Source organism: Eublepharis macularius, chromosome 11 (genome assembly GCF_028583425.1).
Source record: "Eublepharis macularius isolate TG4126 chromosome 11, MPM_Emac_v1.0, whole genome shotgun sequence".
Lineage (NCBI taxonomy): Eukaryota > Metazoa > Chordata > Lepidosauria > Squamata > Eublepharidae > Eublepharis > Eublepharis macularius.
In genome coordinates, this window is record NC_072800.1 from 59,861,113 (window position 1) to 59,873,751 (window position 12,639).

Consider the following 12,639-nt stretch of genomic DNA (forward strand, 5'->3'; position numbering starts at 1 on the left):
TTGTAGTAGCAAGAAAAATATAATTGCACTGATTATTTGCTTGAAAAGCCAAGTGAACAGTAATTTGCTTCTGCACAGTAGTTGTGTTCAACATTGGCAGCGTATTTAAAATAAACCAAGTAAATTTTGCCAATGTGGAGTAGTAGTAGGCATACTGATCAAGGACCAGGTAGACCTGCTTTTCAAATGCCCATTTCCAAGAAACTCACTAGGGAACTTTGGCCCAGTTATTCTCTCTTAGCCTAGCCACAGGGTGTTGGGAAGCTAAGGACAGAAGAACCATGTAGGGTACCCTGAGCTCTTTAGCAGATCGGCAGAACAAAAATGAAATAGGGTGGTAACTTTTGTGCTTATTTAGTTTGCGCCATTCATCAGTCAGTGCCATTGGTTATGCTGGTGCTTCTCAAGAACCTGCAGGGTTCAGCTACAGTTCCTGAGGGACAGCATGAGAACATGTCCACGCTATGCCAAACTCAAATAATTGGACAGCCAATTAGACAAAACAAACCATACAGATGCCTCCCTCCTCTTTGCAGAATCAAGGGAGAAAAAGGAAGTGCCTTTTCACTGCAGGAATGAGCTTTGGGCAGAGAGGGAGCAGGGGACAGCACTGGAAGAACATGCTCATGCTGAAGTATTTGATCATATTAATAACACATTCAAATGTCTTGGGAGGGGGAAAGGGCTCAAACTTTTTTGAACTTTTGGCTATTCCAAGCAAAGAAATGTTTGAGCGTTCCTACTTTCAAAGTGAATATTGAACATTCAGCTCTGCCTTAGGGAGACAGCATTTGCCCAGCACTTATTTGAATCTGAGTGCATAGAAAATGGAATTTTCTTGTACCAAATATGTAAGCTGAAGGAAAGATGTCTGAACCTTCCATATGCATCTAGAAAGAACTGTGGTATCTTTCTGCAAATTATTATCTTAAAAGGTCATTTAGCCAGGACTGTTATTTTGTTAACATACGAATTTTAAAAATGAATTCAAAACTAAGCAAATTATGTATACTAATTTTCAGAATTCTTTACTTGTTGATATTAATAAAATTTCACACCCAGCTTCTTTAGCATAAAACGTCAAAAACAAGAGTTTTTAATTATGAATTCATTGTGGAAATGTATCTTTTAAACAAGGTCAAGATAATATGCTACAGACATGATGAGCAAAAAAAAAGATAAAAGGCATTTTAAGGATGACTGCATGCATCGAAAGCTCTGCTGTCGTGGGTGGAAAGAAATTATTTTCATATACAAATGCTGAAATCCTAACCCAAACAAGCTGAATTGTACAGGGCACATGAGAGCTCCTGTTCCTGCTTTCCGACTGGGGAATCGGATCTTCTCAGTGCTGCTTGGGTCAATCAAGCTCCAAACCAAGCCCTGAGGTGTAATATTTCAAGGTTCACTGATAAAAAGAACCAGAATGAGGAATGGTTTAAAACAACTTATATATGAAGGACAACTAAAACCTCTTAGCAGTCTTCAAAACATGTTCTAGAACTAAGGTAATCTTAGGACATTAAGTTCTCTTACACCATTTAAAAAAAATTTATTAGTGCAAAACAAACAAAAGAAAAAAATAAACAAAAACCCCAGTACTGGCTACAAAAACACTACTGACAAATCTATACTTAGGTTTCTATCAAAGATTTCCAACTATCTAAAAATAAGTTCATACACAATTTCTGTCTATATGTGATACGTTCAAACGTTAGTAAGTTTATAAAGTCCTCAGTCCAATGAATTACAGGCTTTTGTCTTTTTGGTGTTGTAGTATACGTTTTTTAGCGACTGTAAAGGCACGAAGGGTCCATTTCCATTGGCCAACAGTTAGATTCCAAGAGACAGTACATTAATACCCTAAAAAATAAATTAGTATTCTAATACAAAATTAATATGAGTAATGAGTTCCTCCCAAAAGAGCTGAATGACTGAACATGTCCAAAGCATATGCATAAGTAATGCATCTTGTAAATTATACCACTAACAATTAAACACTGTGCTTAATCCTTTAGTTAAAAGGTGCTGTGATGTCCAATATACTCTAAACATCATTTTTTTGCTGAATAAGTCACAGCTTGCCTTGACCTGGTTAGCCTAGGTAAGCTTGAGCTTGTCAGATCTCAGAAGCTAAAAGCTTGGTTAGTAATTAGATGGGAAACTTCAAATGAAGACCAGGGTTGCAGAGGCAGGCAACAGCAAACCACCTCTGTTAGTCTCTTGCCATGAAAACCCCACCAGGGGTTGCCATAAGTCAGCTATGACTTGAGCACACTCTCCACTCCAAGTCACAGCTTAAGATCCATACCAGTAACAAGTTTAAAGCTTAAAGCCTTATCTCATTGCTTTAGCAGAATTGGATGCTACGGCTTATCATTCCATTCATCTCTTCGTATCATATTTATTGACTAACATAAAATATTTATATACAAATACTGTAGCTTTTGTTTTCTGTATTGATTCAGTAAGAATTTCCAAAAGTGGGAGAGATTCTGAAGCACTCAAAGTTGCTGGGCAACATTTGAATTCCAACAAATGCTGCAATTGTAAATACTGCCATTCAGAAGTTGGCAAATCATATTTAGACCTCAGCTGAGAAAGTAACAAGCACTATTTATAACCTCTCAATTGATCTTAAGTAAAAATTCCCTTGTGTGACCAAGCCTTTCATAAAAAAGATTTCCTCCCAATTTTAAAATCTGGACTGGACCATAATATTTAGCATGTGAGAATGGGTCAAATTGATATTGTCATGATACTGTGTGTCATACTTCTCTAGCTGCAGAGACTGTAGGAAGAACAAAACGCATTTTAACTTAAGAAGACCCTAATGCATTCCACTTAAGAAGTGGCTCCAAAAAAGAGGCCTCCAAAAGAGCCTAAGATGGATACTCCAAGTGAGGGGAGAGATTCCAGTAATTTGTACAAGCTAACAAATATGCCATGATAAGTACTAAAGTCCAGACGACCAAATTATCCTTTATTAATTGAAACTTGCATCCTCTTTAAAGAAATCTAAGGTGGTGATGAACCCCAGAAAAATTTCCGAAACAAAGGATTAATTTTATGACTGTATTATCTACAAGGTATATGAAAAGGGATTGTACAAATACCATATATAATTCGAGGTATAATGTTCATTTTTAGTGTATTTATTTTATCCCATCATGACAAGTTTAGAGTTGCTCATCTGTCCAAATCCAAGAATATATCTGAAATCAATTTATTAAAATTCAATGAAATCGTGTACTTACAGTGCAATCCTATGGAGAGTTACTCCAGTCTAAGCCCACTCAAGTCAATGGCCTTAGACTGGAGTAACTCTCCATAGGATTGCACTGTTAATATTCCTTGGAATCAGTATTCCAAGTTAAGTGATAGCATCTGGGCACCACTGAAAATGTCCCTCAGTAATTACACTCTGAGATAGGCCTGACAGGAAAACAGATTTGGCTATCAGGTATGAGTGATCTGGTAGACATTATATAGCTGGAGTTCCAAAAAGGGTTTGATAGTCTCACATCATAGTCGTCTGGGTAAATTTAGCAGGTTCTCTTATACACTGGTAACTAGTTAAAGAATAGGAAGCAGGGGCTAGGAATAAATGGATAGGTCTCAACAGAAACAAACAGTTGATTTCCTCAAGAATCTGTATTAGACCTAGGGATACTTTTGAACTTAGCATTGGTAGTAATGTCATGAATTTTTGTTATTTCTGTCATGCACCAAACTAAAATCAACATGAACATATATTTCCCTTTTGTCTAAATGTCCTTTTTATCTGCATATATCAACAAATGTGTAATTACATATGCTAGCCTCTCCCAGTTCTATTCAGAAAAGGCTCTTCAGTATTAACAGTGGAAAATTCAGTTTTCTCACCAAGAGTTCTAAATTTTTCATAAAAAGTTCATTTTTACAAAATGCATCTTAGATTTTTCAGTTTTCATCCCAAGTCCTGAACACATAAAGAATAGTTCTAAAAGATTTAAATGAATATCCCTCAAAGCGTTTATTTTTAAGAGCCCAACTACACAGTCGAGTTTTTAACGAGCTGAGTCCAGGTTCCCCAGACCTAACTTAGGTTCTCCCTGCTGTGTGGCTGTAGGGAACACAACTCTTTAAAAATCTGAACATATTGTTTGATCCTACAACTTCACAGAACAGTGGGCAAGCCAGCAATTCTCTGGGCTTGGAGAAGCTGTGCCAGCCAGGAGCTTGCCAAATCAAAGTCCAGGATTTTCCCTGCCCCAAAAGACAAGAGCTTTTTTCACCACTTAACTTCATTCCCTTTTCCATTTATGGTAAGGAAGGAAAAAGCATTACAAGTCCAGCAGCTGTCCTGTTTTTGGATGGAACTACTCTCATACTTTGTAGGGAGACTACCTGCTAGGGCCAACCTTCTTCTTTGGAAACTTGCAACAGAACTGAGACCTACCAGTCTGAACAGGCTCAGCACATGCTACATATACACCTTTTTGCAGTTCTAAACATGAGAAGTTCCAGAAAGGATACTACAGAGCAATCTTGAGTGATCCCATCTTATTCTGATATAAGGAATGAGGGAAGCTGACATCAAATCTTGAAAAACAGTGGTACCTTCACACCCAGTATTTATTAAATCCTATTGTGTTCCCCCTTGAAAATCCTATCTTAGCACAAAGCCTTCCATTTAACTCTCTCCCCACGTGACAAATTTAACATAGCCAAAATCTTAAGGAATAAGAAGTGTTCAGGTATGCTAAGTGGCAGCGTAGGCCTTAATTAATATAAGTGGGACAGTAACTATTTCTAAATATATTCCTCAAACAAATCCCTGGAGGTTGAAATGAAAAAGAAAGGATGTATGTCAGCTTGATTTATTTTCCACAGTGAGGCTTTCTTCAAAATTAGAGCAAAAGGAAGTATCAAGAATTTTACTTGAAGTCTATTCAGAGAAATATGCTAGCTTTTGTGTTCTGTGTCATCCAAAACATTAAACTGCCTCTTGGGTTTGGTAGCTTCTCGCATTAGTTCCTTTAGCTGTCCAACCTGCTCATCTCGAAGCGCATTAAGTTTCTCCTCTGGGAGGTGGGATCCAAAGCGGGGCTTGTCAGGTGAGCTCTCTTCCTTGCGACTGGTTTGCTGCCCAAGCATTGTTACATAGTTCTAAGAGGGAGGAAAAGAAAACAATTGAGTGACTGAGAGCTGGCAAGCTTAGCATACAAAGTCCATTCCTAAGAACAACCCTTAACATCCTACTGAATCAGTGAGGGAAACTACACAAGACACCCAGGTTCTTGTTGGGTAGTATAGTCTTACAAAATACAGCCACTCGATGCCATTCTCCGCCAGGGAATCTCTCTCTGTCTTGCAAAAAGCCTCAGCTCAGGTTTTCCTCTGGGAGCTTGTGGGGGGGGGGGAGCATAACAGGAGGCAGGAAATCCACGGTGGCTTTTTGCAAGACAGAGAGAATCCGCAATGTGATTCTTCGCCGAGAAGAGTGGGGGGGGGGATTCTCTTTCTCCCTCTCTCTTTTGCAAAAAGCCATCCTGGATTTCCTGCCTCCTGTTATGCCTCCCCCTGAGCTCCCGGAGGAAAAACTAAGGTGAGGCTTTTTGCAAGAGACAGAGGGAAAATCCCTCTCATCGCTTTTCCCCCAGAGGAGAATCATATCAAGCGGCTGTGCTTTGTAAGACTACACTATCCAGGGAACCTTGCAGGACCTGACACATGAAGAACATGTGTCTAGCATCTCATGTAGTTTGGCCCAGTGTTTCCAATCCTATCTGATCACTATGCATAGGCATTCTATCAAAATAATGACTCGTAGGTTAGATTTCCGTAGGGCCAACATCGATGAACTCAGAGGCTTGATGAGAGTCATTCCATGGGGGAGTGTGCTGGAAGGGAAAGGAGCGAGTGAAGGGTGGGCCCTTCTCAAACACAAGCTTTTGCAAGCTCAAGCCCTCACTATTCCAGCAAGACGGAAACATGGTAAGGGCTCCAAGAAACTGGTGTGGATGTACAGAGAGCTCCAGAATAAGCTAAGGGAGAAAAAGGAAATGTTCAGGAAATGGAGAGAAGGACAGACCTCTAAAGAGGAGTATACGAGGGTTACTAGGTACTGCAGATCAGCCATCAGAGAGGCCAAAGCTCAGTACGAGCTGGGTCTGGCCAGGAAGGCTCGCTACAATAAGAAAAACTTCTACAGATATGTGAGAAGCAAACGCAAGGTAAAAGAGGCAATTGGACCGCTGTTGGGAGTAGATGGAGAAACTCTGATGCAGGACAGAGAAAAAGCAGACAGGCTTAATGACTTTTTTGCCTCTGTTTTCTCCCTGAAGAACTCAGGCACATCTATAGTAGAAAATGTGGCAGGACACCTGAGTGGCTAATTGACACTGACAGAAAGGTTGTGGAGAGGCATCTGGCTGCACTGGATGAATACAAATCCCCTGGGCTCTTTCAGCCCCAAGAATGCTGAAAGAACTTCCTAGAGAACTTGCAGAACCCCTGTCCATCATCTTCAAGGCCTCCTGGAGGACTGGAGATGTGCCACAAGATTGGAGAAGAGCGAATGTTATCCCAATCTTTAAGAAAGGGAAGAAGGATGACCCGGGAAACTACAGGCCAGTCAGTCTGACTTCTGTTGCTGAGAAGATATTAGAACAGATTTTAAAGGGAACAATCGGTAAGCATCTGAAGGACCGCTCAGTGATCCGGGGAAGTCAGCATGGTTTTGTTCCTAACAGATCTTGCCAGACCAACCTGGTTTCCTTCTTTGATCGAGTGAGTGACCAGCTTACTGGATCAGGGGAACTCTGTTGACGTGATTTATCTGGATTTCAGTAAAGCTTTTGATAAGGTCCCCCATGACATTCTGATGGGCAAACTGGAAGACTGTGGACTGGACTACAGGACAGTTCGGTGGATAGGGAACTGTTTAGAGGACCACACCCAAAGAGTGTTGGTCAACGGCGTTTCATCAGATTGAAGGGAGGTGTCCAGTGGGGTGCCGCAGGGCTCGGGTTTGGGCCCGGTACTTTTCAATATTTTTTTCAATGATCTAGATGAAGGAGTGGAAGGGCTGCTCATTAAATTTGCTGATGATACCAAATTGGGAGAAGTACCAAACACCCAAGAAGATAGAATTAAAATTCAACAAGACCTGAATACTCTGGAGAAGTGGGCAGCTGTGAACAGGATGCAATTCAACAAAGACAAGTGCACAGTATTACATCTGGGCCACAAAAACGGGAAGAACAAATACTAGATGGGGGAGACACTTCTGGGCAGTACTATATGGGAAAGGGATCTAGGGGTAAGAGTGGATTGTAAACTAAATATGAGCAGTCAATGTGATGCGGTGGCAAAAAAGGCTAATTCAATCTTGGGTTGTATCACAGCATCGAAATCGCAGGAGGTCATTGCCCCTCTCTCTATACTGCCTTGGTCAGGCTACACCTGGAGTATTGTGTGCAGTTCTGGAGGCCTCACTTCAAAAAGGATGTGGACAAAATCGAAAAAAATGCAGAGGAGAGCGACGAGGATGATCAGGCGTCTGGAGGCTGAGCCCTATGAGGAAAGGCTGAGGGCCTTGGGAATGTTTAGTTTGGAGGAGGTTGAGGGGGGACATGATTGCTCTCTTTAAATATCTGAAAGGCTGTCATTTGGAGGAGGGCAAGGAGCTGTTCCAGTTGGCAGCAGAGGGTAGGACCCGAAGCAATGGGCTGAAATTACATGCACAAAGGTACCGGTTGGATATTAGGAAAAACTTTTTCACAGTCAGAGTAGTTCAAAAGTGGAATCAGCTGCCTAGGGAAGTGGTGAGCTCCCCCTCACTGGCAGTTTTCAAGAAGAGGCTGGATGAATACTTGTCAGAGATGCTTTAGGCTGATCCTGCACTGGGCAGGGGGTTGGATTAGATGGTCTGTATGGCCCCTTCCAACTCTATGATTCTATGTTACTACATCCCCTGGCAGCAAATTCCACATTTTATTCACTCCTTTATTAAAGTAATATGTCCTTTTGTTTGTTGTGAAATTATTGCCCATCAACTTCACTGGGTGTTCTCTGTGTGTGTGTGTTATGTGCCGTCAAGTCGCCTCCGACCTATGACGACCCTACAAAGGAAAGACCTCCAAAAACATGCTATCATTAACAGACTTGCTCAGATTCTGCAAACTGGAGGACGTGGCTTCTTTTGTTGAGTCAAGCCATCTCGTTTTAGGTCTTCCTCTTTTCCTACATTTTTTTAAAATTTGGGGAAAGGGAGAAAAAGTTATCTTTGTTCACTCTCTCTACCATGGGCATAATTTTATAAATCTCTATCATGTTCCCCCTTAGTCATCTTTTTTCTAATCTGAAAAGTCACAGACACTTCGGCCTTTGTTTATACGAAAGGGGCTCCAGCCCCTTAATCATCTTGGTTTCCTCTACTGTACTTTTTCCTTTGAGATACAGTGACCAGAATTGCCCACAACATTCCAAATGATGCTGCACTATAGATCTATATGGGGGCATTGTAACTATTGGCTCATTTGTTTTCAATCTTTTCCCCAATAATCCCCAGGACAGAGTTTGCCTTTTTTTACAACTGCAGCTCACTGAGCTGACATTTTCAATGAGTTATCCACTACAACCCCAAGCTTTCTTTTCTTCTCAGACTCAGTGAGTTCAGACCTTATCAGCATATACTTGAAGTTGGGCTTTTTTGTTTCAATCACCTTATGCTTACCCACACTGGTCAATGGGCTTAAAAGGGTGTAAATTCTTAGGACTGCAGTATAAAGCTATAGCATGGTAAGAAGAGAACTCAGAACGCTGGTTTGGTTGCTGTGTTACAACCAATTACAAGTTCTGTTCAGTGTATAAAGACTGTAGAACATCTCTAATCCAATAAAAAAATTTTTTTTTAAAAAAAAGACTAGAACATCGTTTGTATCATATACTACTCCTCTTAAGGTCAGAAACCATTCTTTCTTCTTTGTCCATACCGCAGAAATTTGCTTTTGTACTTGGTGATAAGTATCTAAAATGTACTTGTGTATTTTGTTCTGGCACCTTGTCAAATAATACTCATCCTTTAAAAATTATTATTAAGGAAACATAAAATGATGCGATAAGGAGAAGAGAATGATGGGTCCTCACTGGGGAGAAAGACGGGGTATAAATGAAGTATATAATAAATCCAATAATGATGATAACTAATATTAACACAGTATAGCTGCAGTGCTAACTGCAGTGTAACTGTATTTGGAATTAACTCCTGGTTAGCACTAAGAAGATAGAAGTAGCTAGGAAAATAAAGATCAATTAATAAAAAAGTAGTATCTGTTAGTTATTTGTGAAAGCTAATTCCTTCAACACTTCAAGCATTTTAAAGTTGTTGAAAAAACAACTTTGGCTTCAGTTAATGAAACTTTCCGGCCGGTTGCTAAGTATTGTCATTTGTTGATCCCTGCAACGATCAACTGGCCACCTGCTTCCAAATCTAGTTTAGTGTGCTCGGTTTGATTTTTGATTCATGAAAGATGTAGGCTTGATTGCCTTAATCTTAAAAGCCCCAAGAGCTGATCCTAACACTAGGATTCACCACTTGACTGATCAAAAAGGATTCGGTAAACTAACCAGTCAAATATTGGTCATATATTCTTAAAAGTAAAATGTTACTTTCACTAACAGCTTTGATCCTTAGGTGAATTACAAAAACGAATAATGTAAAGTGTTAAACAAAACTAGTCTTTTCTTTTTAAATGAAATGAATTATTACTGTTAATAAACAGCATCAAGTAAACATGAATGATTTATTGGGCAGTTCTCTGGCTTCTCTCATGGAACATTAGGATGGGACATTAGGATCAGCTTACAGTTTCAATGTTTTTTCAAAATCATGAAATCAGAACACAAGCAAAGCAAAGTAACAGTAACTATTAAAAACAAAGGAATTTTTAAAGGCTAACCAGGCAGCAGGCCATTTTTTTTCTTTATAGAGATGCTTGAAGTTCTAACATCTGGCCAAGAGAATAATGATGCTGCATGCTTGCCCCCGACTGTGGCAAGGCTAGGGGCAGCCATCCTTTGTTCCTACCTTAGCTAACATGTGATGTCACAATGAAGTTTAAAAGACTGAAGTTTAAAAAACCATCTACACAGTGGCATTCTTGGTCAAATAATAGGTGGTCAGCTGACTGGCACACCAACCCAATTTTTAACATGTATACGGTATTAAACTGTCCACTGATTTTAATACTCTCAGTGCAGCTATGCACACTAACTGCATTGATTTTAAACTTCATTGATTTCAGTGCTCTGTAAGCATACGCAATTGTGTGCTAAATTGTGGCCAACAACCATAATTCTAAGGAAGTATGCTTAGTAGAGCAGCCGCTCAACCAAATCATATTATATGGCATTAAGACCCATTGCCATAATTGAATTTATCTTTTAAAAAAATTATGGCTAGCCTAATCTACAAACGAGATAAACCAAAGTACTTATTTCAGCAGCTTTAAATCCACTGATGTTCATGCAATTAAATCCCAGTATGACAAAAAGAGCCAGCAATTTTAGGAATCCATTCGACATATGCCTTGCATAACTCTATATTCAGCCAATATCTGGTAAAGATGCATTTAAGAAATTAGTTGCTAACAATTTTATCATGCTCCGTTTTGTCTGCAATGTTGGTTTAATTCCTGATACAGTTTATATTACTTGTAAAAGATGAGTTCTGAAGCAGTTGTTTTAAACAAAATTATTACCTAGGCTGAATCCACATTACCTCGGCGCGTCCCGATGTTGCACTAAATGTTTGCTAAACACCCGGAAGCATAGCGTCTTTCAAGTGTGAAATCGCGCTTGAAAGACGCTATACTTCCGGGTGTTTAGCGAACATTTAGTGCAACACCGGGACGCGCCGAGGTAATGTGGATTCAGCCTCAGTAAACTTTTTGGAAATCATCAGTTCTATTTTTTACTACTGTAATTGAAAGACTAAGGGTAACACAACGAAAAACACTACCAGCTCTACAATTTAACTCCCTACTTTAAACTTTGTTTTCACTTTTGCAGTAAGTACAACTTCACAGCAACCTACATTCCCTAACGAATTTAAAACATGTTAAAAGATCAAGTAAATGTTGTTAAGTAGATTGAATTAGAGAATTTATTAGGACATCTAATTTCAACTGACAGCTACTTTGCATTTCAATTTGAACTCGTGTACCAACTCACCAGCAGCAATTTATCATCGGGTTATTTCAAGCTGCCTTTATTCGTGAAAGGAACGTGGTAAACATCGTATCAAAATCCCTTTTATTCAGGATGCAATGATTTTTCAGTGGATTTCTTCAACTATGCATGTAAAATGGTCATGTTGCTTGCAACCCACATCCCATTGAAAGCACCCATTGATTTTAAATGAACAAGAATTGCAGTTTTTATTGAGGTACAGTAGAGATTCACTATCCAGTACATTGCTGATGGCTCATCATGTTAAGAGACCGTTTATCACTTTGTCACAATAAACCTCCCAGTTGACCTACAGTCCTGTTCAAGTGACATATCCATGTGACATATGCATAAGGCTGCCAACTGGAGAAATCTGCAGCAGAAGTTTTTTAAAAGGTGACATTGACTACATTGTGACATCATTTCTAGGGAAAACCATGAAGTGTCATAGCGTAGCTTTAGAATTGCCAGAAACTTCTATGGTCTTACTGCAGAGGTTCTGGTGATTCCTAGAGCTACCCTAGATGCATCTGACAAAAAGAGCTGTGCTTCTCAAAAGCTTACGCTACAATAAAGTTGGTTAGTCTTAAAAGTGCTACTGGACTCTTTGCTATTTGCAACTACAGACTAACACGGCTAACTCCTCTGGATCTATGTCACTTCTGGGTTTTCCCCAGAAGTGACATTGCAATGTAGCCAACTTTGCTTACCCTCAATTCTCTCTCTCTAACCCTCCCACCAGTTGCCAGGATTGCCCTGCCAACCATGGGTTTGGATCTTGTACAGTAGAAGAGAGCTGTGCTGTGGCCAGAGCCATACCCAAGCAGAATGCAGTCATAGGATCCAAGCCATGGTTTGGGGGGGGGGGGTGTCAAGACTGGATTCACTGGCACCATCTGGCCTCTATACCTTCATCAGAACTTCCCTATGAACCCACATATATAGAAGCTGTACATACCTATCCTCTCTGTGTAATCTGTACCCTACACATGTTGTAAGTATGATTGCCGGCGTACATACAGGCTCTGCACAGAAATGACTGGGGGCAGGCCTAACAAGCATGATCCTAAACTCCCCCCCTCCCCCCTCAATATTCTTTCTACAGAATGAGTTGCACAAACAGGGCTCATCAATCCACAGACAGAGTTTTCTCATCGAGAATCTGTGTGAGATCAAAAAGCCAGCACACCAATATCACAAGTTCCTAAAGATGGAGACTCCATGTGTTAAGCAACTTACAAACATCACAGTCTCTGTGTGGGCCACTGGCAACCTCAGAATACTTACTGGCATTGTGTCAACAGCTCAGAAAAGACAACTGCACGGCAGTGCTCTTCGGTATAAAAACGACTGCCATAGCTATCAGGAGTGTATCACTTCCAATGCATTTTAAAATATGCAAGGAAAATCTAATCTCCTGCC

The 12,639-nt window shown here is 40.1% G+C and overlaps 1 protein-coding gene across 1 annotated transcript in view; it reads right to left on the bottom strand.

The window, feature by feature from the left end:
- Nucleotides 1-3,357: 3,357 nt before the first annotated feature.
- SDHAF3 (succinate dehydrogenase complex assembly factor 3) overlaps nucleotides 3,358-12,639 on the bottom strand; it is a 33,842-nt gene continuing 24,560 nt past the window's right edge. Inside the window, exon 3 of the mRNA XM_054991737.1 lies at nucleotides 3,358-5,151. Within this exon, the coding sequence (XP_054847712.1) occupies nucleotides 4,948-5,151 (204 nt within the window). The 3' untranslated portion in view covers nucleotides 3,358-4,947. The remainder of the gene's footprint in view (nucleotides 5,152-12,639) is intronic.